The 22363-nt window shown below is 38.4% G+C and overlaps 1 protein-coding gene across 4 annotated transcripts in view; it reads right to left on the bottom strand.

The window, feature by feature from the left end:
* Positions 1-535: 535 nt before the first annotated feature.
* Positions 536-22363, bottom strand: part of LOC132152012 (arf-GAP with GTPase, ANK repeat and PH domain-containing protein 1) — a 182629-nt gene continuing 160801 nt past the window's right edge. For all 4 annotated transcript variants that reach the window (XM_059560631.1, XM_059560630.1, XM_059560628.1 and 1 more), the window contains 5 exons: positions 19143-19297; positions 18445-18535; positions 18013-18235; positions 1897-2152; positions 536-1488 (listed from right to left, as the gene is read on the bottom strand). In XM_059560631.1, the coding sequence (XP_059416614.1) occupies positions 1282-1488; positions 1897-2152; positions 18013-18235; positions 18445-18535; positions 19143-19297 (932 nt within the window). In that variant the 3' untranslated portion in view covers positions 536-1281. The remainder of the gene's footprint in view (positions 1489-1896; positions 2153-18012; positions 18236-18444; positions 18536-19142; positions 19298-22363) is intronic.

Genomic DNA, 22363 nt, shown 5'->3' with positions numbered 1-22363 from the left:
AACAGAACGAGAGAGAGAAGGAAGAAGAGTATGTACACAATGAGATTGAAGACCCAGAGAGCCCTTCTCTTCTTTGAGATAAATGAGGTGCAGTGTGAAGTGTGAGAACAGCAACAGACGGAGATGACCTGAGAGAGGCACGTCACTGGACGAAAGCAACGGCCGCCATAAGCAGATTTCGGTCTTTTGCACGATAAAAAGTCCTGTGTTTTCCTGATATTCTGGGGAGTTTTTAATGATGAACACTTGAGGTCAGTCTGAGCTTCAGCCCTGCACTTCTGAATTCTGGGTTAAGATCGGGTTCATCTGAATCGGTGCCTGCACACTTCACTGTGAGCTGAAGTAAAGAATGAGCAACATAAAAGGCTAGATCGACATGTATAAAGATTTTTAAAAATCTGCTTAATTAAAGCTGGTGATAATACAACTATAATTCCCTTTTACTTCTGAGAAATGTAAATCTTAAAACCCTTGTTTTTAAGAATCTTCTGTTGGTCCAGTAATGAGCACTTAAGAAAAATGCTCCTCAACAAAAACCATTTAAAAGACCAGATTCAAACGTCAAATGGACTCAATATTTTGGCTATTTTCCAAAAATGTCATTACATCCTTTCACATTCCTTTAAAAAATAAAAGAAGAATAAAAGACATAATGGACATACTGGTGTAACTGACTAAGAAATAGTAAAAACAGATACAAAGCAAAGTCTGAGAGAGTGAGATCAGACAGAAGAATCCGAGTCAGGGTGGTGAGATGGAAGTCCAGACGCACATGGCGACAAAGTGAAGTTCTCTGGTTCTTCTGGGTCGTTTTGAAGATCCAGTGTAAAAGTATCCTATGCTGCCCCATCATTTCCTGTCTTGCTTTGTCATCTCCACAGGGAAGAGGCAGGGAGTAGAACGCTGTTACCAAATCCACACTATTCTCCAATCATGCATTTGGTAGCTTAAACTGGCGCAGTCAGAAAATCCGGTATTGTTTTTTATTTTTGTTCCACAGCTCAGTGAGACACGTGGGACACCCAACCCCACCCACCCCAAAAAAACCCCACAAAATAATGGATGACACATGATTGGCTAAACCCTTGCCGTGACGATGTTTTCAACCTGTGGGAATGTAAAGTAGCTCTGCTCATGCTGCTTCATCATCATCATCAGTGTCAGGGGTCTTTCCCTCGTGTCTGGTATAGTCTTATGATTCTGATGTAGTGGTGGAGCTGTACATATGAAAGTGTGTGTAGGGAGGGAGGAGGAGTGCTGGCCAGAATGCATGTTCATGTCTCATATAACTGCACTGTTAATGCTGCTGCAACTGTTATTGCGGTTATTGTTCCTGCGTGACAGGTTTGGAGTGGCCATGAGTGGGTAACGCTCGTCGGGACAGCCGTACTGAAGCAGGACGTCCATGCACTCCTGACTGTTCGCTTGCCGTGCGTATGCCAGTGCTGTATTGCCGTGAGCATCCCGTGCCATGATGTCCACGCCGTACTACAGAGTACAGAGAGAGAGTTAGCAAGAGAACAGGTTATTATTATGATCCAAAGACTGCTGTATAAAAACCCAATTTATTTGGACTTGTAGTAAATGTATAAACAAAACACTTTATGGACTTACTGTTATTTTGTATGCAAATGTTTTTGCAGATAACCTTCATTGACCTTCTCATACAAACACCAGTAATGTTAATTATGTTGCTGAAACTGTCAGCTGACAGACCAGCTGTAAGGTGTCCTGCACATTTCAGTTGACAGATATTCGTTGTTGGTGTGAATGGACCAATCAACGGAGATCTGTTTTTTAAGTTACACATTTGATGTGAAAAGGTCTTTGCTCAAACACACGTCCTGACCAACAGTTTGTCGTGTGATTAAAAGTGTTGTGTGCTGTAGCTCTCACCCATAAAAGCAGTTGCGTGATCACAACATTCCCTTTGCGGCAGGCCAGGTGCAGGGCTGTCCGGCCATCACCTTCCCCACAGGTTTCGTTGACCTCATCTCTGGAGCCGTAGGCCAGCAGTATGACCACAGTGCGCAAGTCTTCCTCCGCTGTGGCCCGCAGTAAATGCTGTCCTAAAGTCAGCTCTGTGCACGTCAGTGATGCCAAAAACAACTTCTGCTCATATTTGGCTCTGATCCAGCGCTCACGTTCCTCTCTGAAAGCACACACACAAACACAGAAAACCGGGCTGTCAACACATGGTTCACACTGGTGACATGTTTTGAACTGGCTCTCATTCCAAATGACATTTAAAATTTGATGGGATTTGTGTATAGCCATTTGATTTTGTTCCCATTCCCACGCCAATCATTTACTAGCTCTCACCTCTCCATTACACACAGCAGCATCTAGACCTTAATACACTAGAAAAAAATTACATTGAGCAGAACAGAAACAATACAACCACAGGAGGCATTTTGAACGGTTGCTGTCTATGTTTGTGTAAACTTATATCTTGTAACATGGACTGTAAATGTCCAAAATACACTCAGTTCAAACAACTGAGCAAGAGGTGCTAGCTGTCATTGAAAAAGTAAAAAATAGTCATGCCAAAGATCTTTTCAACATTGACACTTCCTTTCTAAAAAGAAATAAAGAAATACTGGTAAAACCTTTAACTCAATTTGTAAATCTCTTTTTTAAAAATGGAGAATTTCCAAATGATTGGAAACAATCCAGGGTTATACCTATATATAAATCTGGAAAGGTAGATCTAGCATGTAATTATAGACCAATTAGCATTTTACCAATTTTTTCTAAGGTACTGGAAAAAATTGTAACCAATCAGCTAATATCTTTCATACAGTACAATAACATACTGCATCCTCTACAAGGTGTCCCCCAGGGATCAATTCTTGGGCCTCTGCTTTTCACATTGTACATAAATGATTTACCAAACATCTGTCCGGGTGCAGGTTTCCAAATGTATGCAGACGATACAGTCGTTTATGTGAGTGGCAAAAGTGTTGAGGCCATTACTGCGCAGTTGCAGCAACACATCAACTTTATGTCAGTATGGTTTCAAAACTCAGGACTAACCCTAAATCTGAGTAAGACTGTGTCAGTTTGTTTTGCTTCCAGATTACACCCCTTGGAAGAACTGCATCTGACGATTAATGGTCAAAATATTGCCCAGGTTAAAGAAGTAAAATATTTGGGTCTAATCCTGGACTCCCATTTATCATTTGGAAGTCATGTTAAAAAGATCACCAGAACAGCCAGGGCAAACTTGCACAGTTTTAGAATCATACGGGACTGTTTACCATTTCAGGCGGCAAATACATTTATGCATGCAATGATTTTCTCCCACCTTAGTTATTGTATAACCTCCTGGTCACAGGCAACAGCTACAACAATCAGGCCTGTAAGACTGATTTATAACAGAGCACTAAAAATATTAGATAAAACATCTGTCAGAACACACCATTGTGGAGTATTGCAGAGGTTAAACTTTTTAAATTTTGAAAATTTTATTAAATTTTGTAACTTGAAATTAATGTATAAATGTCTGCACAATCAAGCCCCTGATGTTCTTAGACGACTCATTGTCCCACTTCGATCAGTGGGCTCCATCACACGAGGAGCTGCTGATGGAAATGTGAAGGTGCCTGTTAGAAAAAAGACCTTCGGTCAGTCGGCCTTTACTGTCCAGGGTGCTAAACTCTGGAACTCCTTGTCTACCGAGCTGAAACAGGACTTAGATCTGGGGGCTTTTAAAAGTGAACTATAGTGTATTTTAAAACGAGATCAAGTGTGCAATCATTTTTAGTCTGCGCTCAAATGCACATTCTTTATGTAATGTCAGAATTAAGTAATGTTACTGTAAATGTAAATGAATTTTTTATTGTACCTTTTGTATGTATGTGAAAAGCCCTTCTAGGGACGGACATTGCAAATTAGCCTTGGCTATAAATGTTGTAGTGTGGTACAGGTTTATTGTTCACACATGTCCCTATGAAATAAAATTACATAAAATAAATAAAAATGTTTTTCACTCTTCTCTTAGGGGTAAAAAGGAGTTTGAAAAACCGCTGCTACTGGGAGTGGCGATTAGATGGATATGCAAATATGTGCTTTCATTTCAATAACAAAATATATGACAAAAATGACAACGGTGAGAAAACAGCAGTTAAGAAAGCATCTGATCACAGCGATGTAGATATGTTTGCACTCCATGATGCATGCCGAAGAGAAGATTTCTAGACAGTTTCAAATTCAGTTTGGCCTGAATTTGTTTGTGAAGTCACACCAGTTCGATTCTGCTTGTATATCAGGGCCTTAAGAATGCGGAGGTTCAATAAAAACAGACAGAGAGAGAGAGAAAGCAATCAATACACTGAAGTGGCTGAATAAAGTGGCATAGAAGTGTAAGAATGTGAAAGAGCGTTTGACGGTCAAACAAGCGAACAAGAAAGGGCCATCAGCAATCGCAGGATCATTTACTGTATCCCCTCCTCAAACTGTGCTATGATAGCACTTAATCTCTGCTAATCCCCGCAGAGTAAACAGCCTTTCTCAGACAACTCGGGATTAGTTCAGCTTCAGCTCCTATCTGAGGGGAAGAGGGAGTTCTGATACCCCCGAGGAGGGGAAGGGAGTTGGGCAGAGGATATTGAGCTGTTCCCTAAACACAGCTTCTCCTCAGGGAGTCCAAACCAATGAGACCAAAGAACAGACATCCTACTGCCACAATTCCTCCTCAAAAGGAGCATCTGGACAGGAACAATGTGGACAGACGATGATCACAGACGTAAAAAAAAAAATATTTTCAGGTTTTGATGAACAGAGCTTGCATTAGACATTTCATTTAAAATAAATGAAAACTTTAAGAAGTTTAGTCTGGGACTTATAGAAAGATGTATTTTCAAATGCAACAGTTTGAAAAATCTCACATTAAATATAATAAAGAGTTGACATGGATATTGGTTGTGCAAATGTATTAACATTTTTATTGTCTGATCTAGTGATAGACCAATATTCTGGCTAATTTAATTAATTGCCCAATATTTATTCCATAATATATTATATTGTGTTAATTCCAAAATTAGGTAAATTTTGTTTAAATAACATTCAAACGATTTTCTTTTAGTGAAAACTTTTCGTTTAAATTTAGTATAAAATGAGTATGGAAAAGTTATTATTTAAAAACAAGCTTGTGTCTACATCTATTTATATTTATTTTATTTGTGTGTATATTTTTGTCCAGTGATCACTGAAAAAAAAAAAAAATTCTAAAAATGGTTCTCAAACGGGACCTCTGCAAATTTCCAGGGAGGCCTCAATAAGTCTTACAATTATTTCAAATTATTATTATTATTTTTAAATTGAGTTATAATAACAATCTTACTTAAAATGCCAAAAAAAATGTAAATTATCTTTAAAAAATTATTATTATTATTCATTACAAAAAAAGTACAAGAAATGCATATCAGCTTTTAATTATCGTCTTGGACATAGGCGACCTTTAAAGTTGAAAACCATTGGACTAGTGACTGTAACTGCATTAAAAACCACCAATTATTTAAAATAAACAAAAATTTAATATTAAAATAGATTGTAAATGTTATACTTAAAGTGATTACATTAACCAATTTTCTTTAAGTCCAAGCTAAAGAACAGAGGATGGCACAGCCGTGATGGGCTTTGAAAGTTAAATTCAGAAACCCTGATTACAAATTAGCCATGTATGGATATCAGGGGCCAGAGTGCAGAGGAGATAACATTTTATCAACGAGGCAGATGCATAAAAATAGGTAATCAATAGCCCAGGGGATCGATGGTTTAGTGACATCCTTCTTAATCAAAGCAGCAAAGCCATGCTGACGGACCTGAACCCCCCACAGCACACTCAAAGATTTTCTGTCTAAAGTCACAGCTAGCATCACATCTCACAGTCACAAGTGCACACACACACAAACAGGGCACACATGGCAAAGATGCAAGTAACCATCACCTGTTGATGTCAAACTATAGTCAGACATTTGACTAGAAGCATAACATCTGGTTCACTTTGCAGTTTATTGTAGACAAAAGACACTAAATAAACAGGAAGGGGCTTTCTGAGCACTGTGTAAATCGGCCAACCACAGGATTTATTTTATGGGACTAGTCCTGATAAAAAAAAAAAATCTTATTTCAAACTTTTATATCAGACAATCTGTGGTTCTATTGTCAAACAGAATAGGGATGATGCAATGAAATGCAATTTACCCAGAACAATTATATAGCACTAACATGCAGACAGTAAGAAACTAAAACAGAACTTTCAGCATTGATCATTTGATTCACTGTAGGACCAGTAGATAAAAAAAGGACGAACTAGCAGGAAGGAGAGACAGGGAAGAGAGAAGTCTGGAGGAGGAGAGAAGGGTTGCAGCTTCTGTGGGAAAGCTGAAGAATTGTATTAACTGTGTGTGTTTTGGGAGGGGGGTCTAGCAGCACGGAATGTTCAGGGTGCTGCTGGTCAGCTCAGGGTGAGTGAAAGGACTGGCACGAGGGCCACGGCCCACAGCCCCCACACAAAGCATCCTGGGAGCCGTGGAGGAGGGCGATGGAGAAGGGCAAAAGAGAGAGGAAGAGGCTCGGCAGGGTCTCCCCACTGCCCCTCTGCCTTTCTGTGTCTAGAGGAAATGTGGAGCACTTCAGTGCCCTCTGAAACGCATGCCTTCCCCAGTTAGCAGCGTTGCTAAGGGCCAAGCCCAGCTGGCTAATGGAAAACAAAAGCTTAAACTTCTTGCAAATAACCTTTTTAAATATCAGTTAACTACAACAGTGTTCAAAAAAGAAAAATCTACTCTTATATAGGAACAGAAATGTAGCTGGTAGCTTTTGTGGGGCTGTTTAGGGTTAACTAATTAGTTTAGAATTGAATTAATCTATAAACCTTGAGGAAGACAATAGCATTTTGTGTTTGATTTGAGGTCTCCCTAAATGTGCACAAACACACGTATGCATACATAAATGAAGTGTAAATAAGCAACAAAAGGCAAAAAAAAAAAAAGGTTCAGAAGTCATGGTGACAAATGTAAAGCGAGACGATGGGCGGCACAACTGAACCTCTTGGAAAAGAGAGAGAGAGAGAGAGAGAGAGAGAGAGAGAGAGAGACACACACACACACACACACACACACACACACACACACACACACACACACACAAACACACACACACACACACAAAATAGGTCACCTGCTGCTTCCTATTCTTGTCTTAAAGACCACCCTACCACTTTAATTCACACAAACATAAAGACCCAGTACAAAAATAACTACCTTGTCTTTGCATGTCAAATTCACAAATTAAGTCGAGCAACAATACTGTATAATGACAAGATAATCATGTACAAATGTAAAAAATAAAAGAGCAAATGATGCCCAGGGGTCAGATTGGGAGCTGCTTACCACCTGGTGTCAGTTGGAAAGGGCAATCAGGGTATAGACACACACACACACACACACACACACACACACACACACACACACACACACACACACACACACACACACGTATAAACAGACGCACACACCAAATCAGTATTAACTCATATGAATCTTGTGGAATTTGTCCTTGAATAGGAAGATGGCTAACTGAATTAATTAGCAATTCTGTTCAATGACCATGACTGTGTATCATTGTGTGTGTATGTTTGTGTGTGTGTAGTGATGACGAAAAAATGGTGCTAGCAGACTGCAGGTTTTAGCAGGACTTTAAGAATTACTGGCCATGCAAGTTAGATCCAAAATGGCTACTTGTAATAAGTCAACATGTCTGAACCTAATGTAAAGTTCCCTTGTTTTGTGTGCATTAAACCGACCACCGGTCAGTGATAAATAAGAGTGCCTACGATAAAGAAGTATTTAAAAAACTAGTTTAAAATGCACGTGCAAAGTTTTTAATCTTTGGTGTGTCATTTTCTTTATACCTTGAATACCTGCAGAGAAAATGCCTTGATCATTATTATTTTAATTAAAAAAAAACATTTTCATAAAAAAAAATAATTATATATATATATATATATATATATATATACAGTACAGACCAAAAGTTTGGACACACATTCTCATTTAAAGAGTTTTCTTTATTTTCATGACTATGAAAATTGTAGAGTCACACTGAAGGCATCAAGGGCTATTTGACCAAGAAGAAGAGTGATGGGGTGCTGTGCCAGATGACCTGGCCTCCACAGTCACCGGACCTGAACCCAATCGAGATGGTTTAGGGGTGAGCTGTACAGCAGACTGAAGGAAAAAGGGCAAACAAGTGCTAAGCATCTCTCGGGGGACTCCTTCAAGACTGTTGGAAGACCATTTCAGGTGACTACCTCTTGAAGCTCATCAAGAGAATGCCAAGAGTGTGCAAAGCAGTAATCAAAGCAGAAGGTGGCTACTTTGAAGAACCTAGAATGATATGACATATTTTCTGTTGTTTCACACTTTTTTGTTATGTATATAATTCCATATATAATTCCACATGTGTTAATTCATAGTTTTGATGCCTTCAGTGTGAATATACAGTACATATACAGTGAATATACAGTATATACAGTACAGACCAAAAGTTTGGAAACATTACTATTTTTAATGTTTTTGAAAGAAGTTTCTTCTGCTCATCAAGCCTGCATTTATTTTATCAAAAATACAGAAAAAACAGTAAAATTGTGAAATATTTTTAATTTTAAAAAATAAATTAAATTTAAATTAAAAAAATAATTTATTCCTGTGATGCAAAGCTGAATTTTCAGCATCATTCCTCCAGCCTTCAGTGTCACATGTAACATCCAGTCTATCACATGATCATTTAGAAATAATTCTAATATTCTGATTTATTATGAGAGTTGGAAACAGTTCTGCTGACTAATATATTTGATGAATAAAAGGTTAAAAAGAACTGCATTTATTCAACAACAACAAAAAAAATTCTAATATATATTCTAATAATATATTTTCTTTACTATCACTTTTTATCAATTTAACACATCCTTGCTGAATAAAAGTATTGATTTTATTTACAAAAAAGAAAGAAAAAAAAATTACTGACCCCAAATTACTGACCAGTAGTGTATATTGTTATTACAAAATATTTATATTTTAAAAACATAGCTTGTTTTTTTTTTTTTTATTCACCAAAGTATCCTAAAAAAGTATCATATGTTCTGAAAAAATATTAAGCAGCAGAACTGTTTCCAACTTTGATTAATTTTCATCATATTAGAATGATTTCTAAAGGATCATGTGATAATGATCCTAAAAATTCAGCTTTGCATCACAGAAATAAATGATCATTTAAAGTATAATAAATTTAAAAACAATTATTTTAAATTGTAATAATATAGCACAATATTAAATTTTTTCTGTATTTTTGATCAAATAAATGCAGGCTTGATGAGCAGAAGAAACTTCTTTCAAAAACATTAAAAATAGTAATGTTTCCAAACTTTTGGTCTGTACTGTATATACATACATACATATACAGTAGTCAACATTTGAAATGATCAAAAAAGTTAATCAAAGTTGTCCTAAGACAAGAACGCATTTTGGTTTTAGGTTAACTTTGAAGGTTTTGATCCACTTCAAATGTTGACTAGTGTTTGTGTATATTTATATATATACTATATAATTACTGTGTTTGCATTGATGTGTTCATGGCAAACATCTGTTTTAGTGACAGCTTCAATAAAGTGTGTTGCATTGCTGTTTTGGGACGTTTACCTGAGGGAAAGGCAGGGGATGAGACAGTAGCCTCATCACCGCTGGAATGCAACAGGCCGGGTCACAGGGGAATTAACGGGAGTCTACATACATTTCTTGTCAGGATGGTTTCCTGTTTGTGAGTGCGTATGCGCTCTTTGTGTTCTCCCTGGACGATCACTTTGTGGGCTTGTTTACCCACTTGCCTGCACTTCCTGTCCAGCTCAAAGCCAGGGGCTGTTGACCCAACACTGACAAGCGTCCGCTAATGCAGCCGCCCGTGACAGGACAGCCCCCCAGCTGTCACTGGCCCCAGTGATCCCCCACCCCAAACACACACACATCTCTGAACTCCTGTGAGAGACCACATATCAGAGGTTAACTATTGTAAGTAAGATCACCAATTTCAGGTAGTACAGAGTAAAACGAAAGAAAGAAGTTCATTGAGAAGAGATCGACACTAATGCTCTTTTTTTCAGCCTAATTATACCACTAATTCCGCTCATTAGTGCCCTACTGACTCACAGGTAATGAACTCTGACAGGCTAAATCTGTCAAACAGACAGCAGTGCACAGTTACCTGCGCATGTGCAGACGCTGACATGCATGCTCATTCATCTCTGTGCTTTAACCGTTATTTAAAGACGCACATGCATACCTTAAGTCTTTACATGTCTCAAATACATCTCTTGTGACCAATCAGTGATCAGATTTTGTTAAAACACATGGCATTGTCACTGCATGATAAAAATGTTCTTAACATGTTCTAAAATGAGTAAATGTTCTAAAATGAATAAAGGTCGTTCCAAATGTTTCAATGTTGGCTGCTCTGATAGTTTCTTAAAGCTTAAACACTTGTTTCAGCCAATTGCCACATGCCACTCTGCTTTTTCTTTTTATAGTGCTCTCAAATGCAAATACAACTCTCTTGTGATTTCCTCACCTGTTTTAATCAACAACATGCAATTACTAATCAAGTTATTTCAGTGGCTTGCATTGTAATCTGGATACTTCTATCTCTCTGTCCAAAAAGATTTTGGTTAAACTTCCTCAATTTTCTTTTATTTCTTATTCTTAGTAACATCCTCTACTGAGAGGTTCATAAAGGCAACTTTTAAAAAATATGTAAAGGACATAAATATGGCAATTGTATTTTGCACAGCAAAGTGTGAAAGGATCTCTAATTGATCTACAGTACACTGGAGTCCAGGTGTAAGTGCAATCCGACAAAAAATATCAAGATACAAAAGACACTGATACAAAAATACGATTCAAGATTTACCATTTTCATTTAGAAATCGCAAATAAATGTTACAATTAAATTACGCTTTTGAAATACAAATACTGATATAGTATTTTCTTGTAAAACATACTCAAATACTCTGTTTTATTTCTGCAGTGTATGACGGTGTAAAGCGGGCAACAATTTAAAGGGTTTCACATCAAAACTAATGGACCACCTGCAACTAAAAGCTTCATCTGCAAATGATTCTCAAAATCACTATTTCCTGGAAAACATAAAAAGCTCACAAAAACTAAACACCACTGGACAGACAGCAAATAATGAGGTGAATAAGGCCACAAAGGGACACTTTCACTCCACAAGCTGCTCTGTTCCTGCTCCCCGCACCCCCTTTTCTAACAAGGAAAAAACAAGGGCCTGAAATCAATTATCCTCTCCAGCCGAGTCGTTAGCTGCCCTTGGATAGACACAGATAATTAAGCTCAGCGCTTCTTTTAATATTACAGCCACTTAGTGATTCTGACTGAGCTCTGGCCTGCGCTACACTCAAATCAGTCCCACTGGAGGCAATGGGCCACACTCATATGAGGTTCCATTAACTGGATCAGAACGCTTCAGTGGTAGAAATGCAAATGGGGGCCAAAGTGCAAAGAGAGATGAAAAAAAGTGTGTGTGTGTGTGTGTGTGGGGTGAGAGAGAAAGAGACAGAAAAGAAATGTGCCAAGCATCAGTAAAACAGCACAGGGCTTGATCTTTGAGTATCTGTACTCGAAACGCTCCCATAAACTCCATGTATGATGGGGAGAAGGGGCGGGAACTGGACGTGACACAGGCTGGATTCAAACCCAAATTTCCTGCACAAGAACAAAGTCTTCGACAAGCTGACATACTTGTCGATCTTTCATATTGACAGATTTAATGCTTTGAAAAGAAGTTTCAAAACAAAAAATAATGAAATATTACATTTATTCCTAGCTTTTACTGTTCTAAAGAAAAAAAACACAGGAAAGTCACTGACAAAGCAAGGGAGAGAGAGAGAGAGAGAAAGCCACGCAAGTATATACACATTATTTATTCTGCATTAAATTGGACGAAAAGGTAGATGACATGATGATTCAGGCATTAAATCCCCTCTTGCTTCATATTATCAGTCCTCCTCATAATACGTTGCGCTCTGATTGGCTCGTGTCAGCCAGTTTAATGCCAATAGTAAATTGGAAGGCTTGTTAACCTAGTTGGGACATGATTATGGGCAATGGTAGGCAGTCATGTAAAAAATAATGTCTATTAGCCTAATCTAATCAAGAAGTCCTTTAACAGATGAATTAGAATGGGGCAGCTAATTATTTGAAACATTTGTGCAGCGCTTTCTGTCAGTGAAAGAGAAAAAGGCAAGGAGCTGTTTAACATGCAGGCCATGAGTTGGCTCACATCACCGGTCTTCTCGGATGGAAGAGGTCAGAGGCTGACCATCACAGGATCAGCTAGTTAATGCTGAAGAAATGGACCTCCAGGAATGCCTGACGGCACTTACAAGAAAACGCTGGTGAATGGAAGAGAAGTAAATGACAGAAACAAGGTATATGGTACATATTCAAATCTAAAATGTCATTTTACTTCTTCTCCACGAAGAGGAAGTTCAGCAAGTAAGCGGCTCATGGGAAATTAATAGCATATCGCTCTCCGTCTATGTCTGGATTTGAGGAAAAATGAAGCCCAGCAGGTCCCCCCCAACTCAGCCCCCCTCCCTACAGTCCCCAGGGCCCAATCTGAGCTCAGCTTTGGGGATGCACACCTGCACCCCGGCCCAGATTAAGAGCAGGGTCTAATTTGAAATCTGTTAGCTCTGCCCTTTCAAAGACCGATATCTGGCCATAAAGAGGCTCTTTTTTTAGACACTTACTGCTGAATTATTATAGGCCAGGCATTGCTCATGATGACGCATGTGGCTACGGGAGTCAGGCGGTGTGTGGAGCTCAATATCTCTGGTGTCTGATGGAGGCAAGACCCCTCTAGAACAGACTACACTTAAAAAAAAAAAAAAAAAAAAAGACAAGCTGCAAATCAACAGTAAGTGCAAAAGAGGGCAATAGCACCGACCTGTTCACTCATATTCGCCTTCATCATCCTAAAGATTTCACCATGATAGAGCGCATTTATTAAGTTAGTTTGCTAGCTCTGAAATGTTCTTATTTGTATTGTTAAAGCTTAGTTATCATGTCATGGGACTAAGTTATCATTGTGCTTTTTTTTTTTCCTTTTCAGAATTTCTATAGATATCACAATAATATAGAGCGCGACAGGGATAACATTTTTGTAAGCCAACCTGGAAGTTACCATTACCCTGGTACCTTCGACCAAAAAAAAAGATTTTTCCAAATTCTTTTTTTTTTTTTGATTATTGCAGAAAGTAATCTGTGTGACCAACACAAATTTACAAATCTTACACATTTGGGTCATTATGAGGATCTTAATGGGTCAAGTTTCATGAATTTTGAAGCTTAAATACAGGACACTTGCCAAAATGTAAAAGTTAACCACAGGCTATACACAAACTACACCATTGTCACATGACTTCAATGCCACAACCATTAAGCTGCATTCCCACTAGCAGCATCTTTGTCGCTGCACGTCACCATGTCTTTTTTCCATCGCGCATGTTTATCTGCAGCAAAAATGCAAACAGCGTCATTGCCAGAGCTGAGAGGAGAATGATCACATGAGCTCTACAGTTTTCTTTCCTGTTGGCTGTCCCTCCCAAACGTCACACTTCATTTGCATAAAGTTTAAGGATTCTAAAATCTGTTGCATTGCTGGACATGCCCCATCCAGTCTATCACCAGCTCTCCATTGAAATGAATGGGATCGTGTCGCTTGTAGTGTGAACGGGGCATTAAGCTTTCGACAACTCTTTCTATCTTTATCGTCAAAAACAAACAAACATTTTCTGTGAAATTCAGAGTTAGAATAGTTTGCAAGAGTGCGATTATAAACATAATGGGGCTGTGAATATTTGATGTATTGCCATTTAATGTCCAGGACAAAACTCTGTAGTCCCATTCAGCAACTGCCTTTTTCAAGACTGATGTATTTTATGATGTAGAATTTAATGTGAAAATATCCTGAGCTTGTGTTAACCACATACCTTGTTTCAGGCATTTAACCAAAACCCCATTCAAAAAAACACTACTGACTTCAGGAATATGAAAGCAGAAGTGCAAAAATTCTTACTTGCTTGCAGGTTTAGGCCTACAAAAATACATCATCCCTGAAGCACAGGAATAATATCTGTAGTGAAATATAATGATATCGCAAAAGCTCTAATGTGTAAAAAAAAAGTTTTGCTCCATTACACTCACATAACATGGGAAAACCAGTATATCACTAATGTTCACTTGGAACAAAGGGGCGTGTGAATCACACACACAATGTATGTATTTCACACTTTAAAATATTCACGCTTTGTGACAGGCTGCGAAACATCAGAGTGTTGCTGAGGGTTGGCAGTGTGAGATGCCAGCGAGCGCCACCCTCCCAATAAGTCACCACGAGGCGCAATTAGCAGAGCTGTCACTCCTACCCTGCCTGGGCCACTAATACAGACCGGAATCGAGTGTGTGTGGCAGGGATGTAGGGGCTCTGGTGTCCATGGCAGCACTGCACTAATTAAAAAAATGAGACCGCAACATGGCCTAGCTGCCACCGAAGAGCACTCATGCCAAAACCTATCGCCTACACCAGAGTGTGGGTCAATGTGTGTGTGGCCAAACCATCCCAAAAATAAGCCCATAGCGGTGTCTTTGAGCGACCTCATAGACTTTCAAAGGCAGTGGAGGTGTGAATTTATCACAGGCTCTAAAAGGATAATGGGTAAGTTTAGAGATTCTCTCAGGCTCCATCATACATAACGGCCAAGACGCCCATGAGGCAACAGGAAGAAACTTTTTAAGCGGTTAACTACAGAATTTTTTTTTTTTTTTACTAATACATCTAGTTCTTAAAAGGTACAGCTTATTTTAATTTTTGTTTTTTTATAGAATGGCAGAAAATAGCCCTATTAAGCAATTTTTTGTAGGCATTTGACGATGCACAGATGTTAACTATGGCCGAAACGGATAAGCTGATACACTGAAACTGTAAATAATGGTATTTTCTACCATTATTTTTGACAATTTTGACAACACTGAGATAACATGCTACTGTTCTGATTACAACCATACAACTTTATCCAAATCATTAAACGATTAAGAACGTCTAACATACTGCACCTTTAATTTAACTCGACATTCTTTCAAAAGACAATTAACAGAGGGTTGGAAGAAGAAACGGAGGTAAAGGCTAAACAAAACTATATAGACACAGCTGGGTCAAGAAGAAACAGGGGAAAAGAGAGAGGCTGACAATAGCCTCTAATTTCCCTTGTTGGATTCAGGTGGGCTGTCTAGTCAGTCCCAAACATAATTCCAGCCTGCAGAACGAGGGATGATACATGCAGACAGAGGTGTGTAAGACAGCGTCTCTCTTCCTCCTTACCTCCAGCTCACACCCCCCAAACAGACCCCTAATTGAAAGACGAGAGTAGCCCAGACCTTGACAGGCGGGAGGTCAGTCTAATTGCTGCTGGCCATATTTAACATTAAGATAATCAGCCCATTAATTACCCTTTGGATCATTAAATCAGTCGCTTGCAAAATGAAATTTCGAGCTCTATTACTCACTTGAGAGACCATGAGGGAGGGTTTTAATTTATCAGCCACCAATCGTGGATGCAGAGCGCACACACCAATGCCCGAGCTGTTCACCAGGACACAAGCTTGCTGAGTAGCAGCATTTTACGTCAAGACAACATTTCAGAGTCTCAATGCTGAGACATGCTGATCAAGAAGACCATGAATTTCATACACACTTAATACAAATCATGTCGAAAACTCAAATGTGCTCTTATTAGATCAGACTGATGCCAGTGGGACAGTTACAAGCTAAATAAATTGAACCACCCAGTTAAAGATGGAAAGAACACACAACAGAGAACTGACAAAATCACATGCTCGCACGATCACAGGGTGGACAAAGTCTTTAAAATGTCTAATTCTACATGAATCTCTGGGATTTCAAGTTTATTTAAAAAAATGTATTTTATTGGAATGAAAGACAATTTCCCAACAAGGCCTCTTGAACCCCTAGAATATCATGAGAGACCTGAAGGTGGCTGGTAAGTCAAAAATAATAAAGTATTAATAAAACGTTTAATAATAATTATAATAATAATAATAATTCAGCATTTATTTTATTAAAAATGAAAAACAAACTTTGTAAAAAAAATTCAGCAGCCATTAGTATTGGTCACATGATCGCATGGAAATCATTCTAATATGTTGATTTGGTGCTCAAGAACCATATCTTAACAATAGCATAACAAAAGTTTCCACCCAGTTTTTCCGCTGTTTTGTTATTGACCAAAAGTTGAGAAATTTGCTATCTCCAGCCTGTTTCCAGCCAATTGGCTTATTACCGATAAAATGATGGCAAAAAAAAAAAAAAAAAAAAAAATTGGTCAATCGCAAAAAAAATTAAATTGCCCTTGAGCTTTTTTCATAAATAATTTCACTTACTACGCAAATGGCCTATCTGTTCCTCTTCCCTCTGAAACAATATTTGTGTCATTTTTTTTTGTACTTTGTTATTCTGTCATGTGACACCACAAAGTGATTTCAAACTAATTTTTGCGACATTTGAAGTGTCGATATAAAATGTATGTGCTTAAGTTAAACGGAAAAGGTGTTTGTTTTTTAGATGTATCTTCTCTGCCCATAAATGTATTACACATCAACTATTAATGTCAAAAGCTAGTTCCAGTCAAAAACATGAAAGAATCAAACTGAATTACACTTCGTCTATTTCAGCAGGAGTATTGAGGACGAGTAGAGAGATGACTGCAGGACCGTGGTTAATTGAGATAATATTGACCCTCTCTGTAATCTCCTCTTCCCACTCGGGGGGCCACATGCCTTCACGTACATAAATAAACAGCTACATGAGGAACTATAATCGCATTAGCACATTGACAACGGGCGGCAGAAAATGGCGGATCCATATCGAAAGATTTTCAGAAAGGAGGGGAGCAATTAAAAGGTGCTTCAGGTGACTAATGAGCCCAGCGTGGAATGGGAAGTCGATATTTTGGCGGCTAGCAGTCAGCACTAATTTGTTATGATGGCTGGTGGGACTAAAGCCTCTCTGCCGATAATTACACTGCTAAAGATGGAGGAGCAAGAAAAAGGAAAAATCTGATTTTACGCTTTTCCACAGAAATACGTTTTTACACTTTCACTGACTGCATACATGCATAAATACACACACACACACACACATATACACACACACACATATATATATATATATATATATAGATAGATAGATAGATAGATAGATAGATAGTTTTACAATAATATTGTAACTGATTAAATTAATTTAGAATTAAAATTATTGACACTTTCAGCATTATATACAAAACCGTATTTTTCGGACTATAAGTCGCACCTGAGTATAAGTCGCATCAGTCCAAAAATACGTCATGACGAGGAAAAAACATATATAAGTCGCACTGGACTATAAGTCGCATTTATTAAGAACCAAGAGAAAACATTACCGTCTACAGCCGCGAGAGGGCGCTATAAGCTGCTTAGTGTAGACTACAGGAGCACTGAGCAGTATAGAGCGCCCTCTTGCGGCTGTAGACGGTAATGTTTTCTATTGGTTCATTTCTCTTGGTTCATGTCAAATTAATTTTGATAAATAAGTAGCACCTGACTATAAGTCGCAGGACCAGCCAAACTATGAAAAAAAAGTGCGACTTATAGTCCGGAAAATACGTTACATAGTACAGTATTTTGTAAATTACATTTTTGAAACTCTAATTGTTGGTTTGATGATGCATATTCACCAAAGAAAAATCAAGCTAATGTTTTTTTAAAGTAAAAATAAGCACCTTGTTTATATGAAGTGCAAATAATGACAGAATGCATTGATTTTGAGAAAAGCTCAAACAGATACTTGTTTGAAAGAGGACATGATGTAACCGTGTACCTGCTGGCATCAGGGGCCGGCTTTAGGCGTCCTTGAGCATTGGCTTCCCACACACTATTAGCCAACTCATTGCCGATGGCCGACATGACCTTGATTAACTCTAGAGGCCACTCGTCCAGGTCCAAAGAGCGGACACGGGACAGGTGAGTACCCAGGTTGCGATGAATGCCTGAACATTCTATACAGATCAAAGCCCCCAGGTTCAGACTGGCCCAATCAGGGTCTGAGAACACCAGATAAACAGAGACAGAAACAATGAAAAAATCCTTTAGTTTATATACAGCATAACCACATACATATAGCATATAACCTTATTTTTTCTATATGTAAGGATAGAGAAGGTCATTCTGGGTGTTGCACCATTTAGACCGATCAATATACATAGATCAGTACATCAATGATTCATAAATCTCAGTTTATAACAAAACTCACTCTGGGCTTCACAATCCACACAGCGTGTGTTTCCTCTCATGTTCCTGACCGACTGCAGAGCCATGGCTTCTGATTGGCTGCTCAGACGAGACTGTGGGCACATTCAGGAAAGTTAAAGTTTATCTGAATGGTAATGACTTATAAGGCATGTTATGAAGTATGATTAGACAATTCTGACTACACAGCAACATTTCACTTTGCATTTCATGCAGAAATGAGATTCAAAAGCAGGAGAAAAAAGGGGAAACAAATAAAAAGGATAGAAGTACTCGGTAGAAGGTCCAGGTAAATGCAATTTGCCCTGGCCTGGGGCATAAACACACAGTGGGTTGAGAGTTAAGACTGTAGCTGTGAAGCAGGAATGTAATACTGCAAAAGGGTAATATTACAACAAAAGTAATTACAGCTTCTAAATGTGTACATGAATGTATGATATACTGTTTAGTCATATGTACATATATTTAGCCCTATAACAAGGAGGTGTGGCATTTTAATTATCTTTGCATTTAATAAAACATCAGCACTTCCGCATTTTATTCTTATAAATAAAGCTTTTTTTACTTTATACTCCCCTATCCCTGCATAGAAGAGGTGTATTCAGGTTACTGTATGTGCAAATTGCATTTTTAGGGTATCTTTGAATAAAAAAAAATGGTCAAGCATCAAGTAACACATCCACTATACAGTTTTTTTTCTACCTTCTGTTTGCTGCTCTCACAGGACTGCAGACTTGCCAGAATCTGGCTCTCGATGGCCTGAACCCATGCGTCCCGCTCCTCATAAGATGTTGCCTCAAAATTCCAGGTCTGTCCAGTCAGAGAAACAATGATGAACTCAAAGTTGTCCTCTTGTTCTAGATCGGAGGGAAGAAAGTATTCAAGATGATTACTAATCAACAGCTACAACAACACAAATACCATATTTTCCCCATGAAGTATTGTAAGTGATCTTTGAATATGTTGATACCCCGTGACCCTGGTCAGGATATGCCACTAATTACAAACCAGACTCCCAAAAATTTCCAACCATGCTGCTGGTCCTGTCCACAACACTCCCTAGGCAAACTGACATATGGATCTGCTATCCAGGGCCCTGGTTAGGTTAATGGGCCAATCATGAGACAATTAGGAAAATGTGTGTGTGACTAAATGAGAGAGCGAGAATGAGAGCCCCCTTTTCAAGAGTTTATCTCGGGAGCTTGAGTACAGGGAAATGAAAGGAGGTTATTTAACGGCACTGAGGGTCAACATTTGGAAAGTGTAAGGAACAAAAGGCCATTGACGGGATGATCAGAGGGGACAGCAATGGAAGGGACACGCAGATGTCTCAAACAGAGAACCTACATTGATGAGATGTGATGGTGTGTCACAATCAAAGGGCATCCCATCCGAAACACGATCTGAGGCAGTAAGAGATCACACACTCTACACATTCTGTTTATAATTTACTCTGGAGGGGCAATTACATAATGAAGTAATCAGGGAAGTAATACCCCTCCACACACACAAAAGAGTCATCCCTAAGGCCAAAATGCCATGAAGTGGAAAACCCCACACTCCCTATTGCATATACAAGGCCAATGAGAAACAGGAACAGGAAACAACCTAGAAACTAGTATAAACTAGTCAACACAATCTCTCATAGACAGCTGGTATCCCTTAAAGATAAACTTGTAGTGCCCTGTGATTTCTGTGATGCAGAAAACGCGGATGGAATTGCGGAATCCAGTCATAAAAACAGAATTCACAGTTTAAAGCGGAATGTCACAGAATTTTGGCTAAATTCAAATTTAAAAAATTCAAAATTGTCAAATTTTATATGGACTAATATCTTTTACTATTAAGCCTCAAAAGTTGATTTAAATATGAATCCTGCATATTCTGCGTGACTAATGAATGGCGCAGACGCAAGGTTTCATTTATTACACGTATACTGAAGTGCGCGTGATGCTCGTGGTGATTTCAGCTTCAGTCGTCTCTCTTAATGAGGACGTAAAAAACATGAACAACATCTACAGAACTGCTCTGAGAGAGCTTTCATGAGCTTCTGAGGCCATCCTTAAAAATATTTTGGTTTGCAGTAACAGTAATTTTTTTTTTTAAAAAGGGTCTGTAGGTCGGTCTATTTTTTTTTTTCAAGTTTCAATGTAAAAAAAAAAAAGTAAATTTTTGTGATGGTGATGACGTCGTTATGAATTTAAACAAATTAGCATATTGTGACGTCACTGACTGGGTCTTCAACCCGTGCCTTCGGGCGCATCATTGCAAACCTCATTTTGATGCAGGCTATATAGACCACAAACAAATTTAAATCTTTGTCAAAAACATGTTTATTGCATGAATTTCAGGTGAGAGAAAAAAATGAGGTACTGTTTTACTTGCATCCACCGCTACGTATCAATGCAACCTACAAATGAGAGAACGTTTACTTTGCTTTCTTGGGTTGTCACTTATGTGAAAAAAATCCTGTTTGATTTGAGTGACGAGTGTTCATTGAATCGATTGTAAAATCGATTTTGCATGTCTAAAGTTTTATACGGCAAATAACACCAAATATAGGTAAATCCACAGACAACAGGCAGGACGAATGTAAAGATTCAATATATTGGTAAAGACCAATATTTCTGATGATTTATTGGCGTGAAGTTACGTGCAAAATGACAAACAGGAGTGCAACATTTTCGAAAAACAATAAGCAGAGTGGACTGCTATAATGCAAAACATTTACTGCAGGCTTCAACATGGCTGTGTTTACGATAAAATTTCAACAACAACAAAAAAATCGCATAGGCAATTTTCTTAGGCTATCAAAAAAAATATTTTTTAGAATATTCATCGAATTTAAAATGAAAGTGAAAGTGAAAAGTGAAAGTGAAGTGACATTCAGCCAAGTATGGTGACCCATACTCAGAATTTGTGCTCTGCATTTAACCCATCCGAAGTGCACACACACAGAGCAGTGAACACACACACACACTGTGAGCACACACCCGGAGCAGTGGGCAGCCATTTATGCTGCGGCGCCCGGGGAGCAGTTGGGGGTTCGATGCCTTGCTCAAGGGCACCTAAGTCGTGGTATTGAAGGTGGAGAGAGAACTGTAAATATAAATACACATTCGAATGCGCATATGAATTTTAGGTGTGCATTAAGGAAGCTGCCTTATGAGCCCCGGTACGTGTTCCATTCCATCTCGCGGCGCGCACAGCTGTGTCTACACAACTTTCAAAGGCAGACGAGCTCGACACGCAGTATCTGCTTTCTCATCTTTCACCTCGTGTACGCGCACTAGATGCGATGACAATATATGTGTCATTGCATTATAAGGTTATGTTAGCCTATCCAGTTGAAGCCACTTAAAAAAAAAAAAAAAAAATCAATGTGGAGAAGATCTTGTTTACATCAAAACTGAAACCAAGCCGTTCACACAGAACGCATATTTCGCGCATCTCGTGTTTTTAAATGAAAAAAATGTATCCTGTGTGACTGGTTTTCCGCCCTTTTTTCATTTATTTAACAATGCATGCATACATGATGTTGTTTTGTTTATAGTTCTTTAAGCAACTTAATTAATAATAATTGGTTCATAAACATTATTTTAAATATGTTTTTTTTCACAGTCATGTATTCTAATGCTTTGAATAAACATGCAATAATATTTTGCTCGATGAGCTATCTTGAGCCTCAGAAGAGAAGCAAAAAGCTTTTCTTCACCCTAACTGAAATTATGCATTTAAAATTCGAATACAATTCGAATTTTGATCATATTTAAGTAAAAAATTTGAATTTAGTTTTTTCAGCTATTTTGACAGCCCTAGGCGATTCAAGCCCGAAACTGTATGAGACTGAATACCGGCTGAATTCACATTTCTGTTGTAAAAAGAGAAACATTGTGCAGAAGTATTATTTGCTGTTATGCGTG

The sequence above is a fragment of the Carassius carassius genome, chromosome 10, assembly GCF_963082965.1.
Source record: "Carassius carassius chromosome 10, fCarCar2.1, whole genome shotgun sequence".
In the NCBI taxonomy this organism is placed as follows: Eukaryota; Metazoa; Chordata; class Actinopteri; order Cypriniformes; family Cyprinidae; genus Carassius; species Carassius carassius.
The sequence above is the reverse complement of the archived record's forward strand: the minus strand, read 5'-3'. Positions and strand labels throughout refer to the sequence as shown.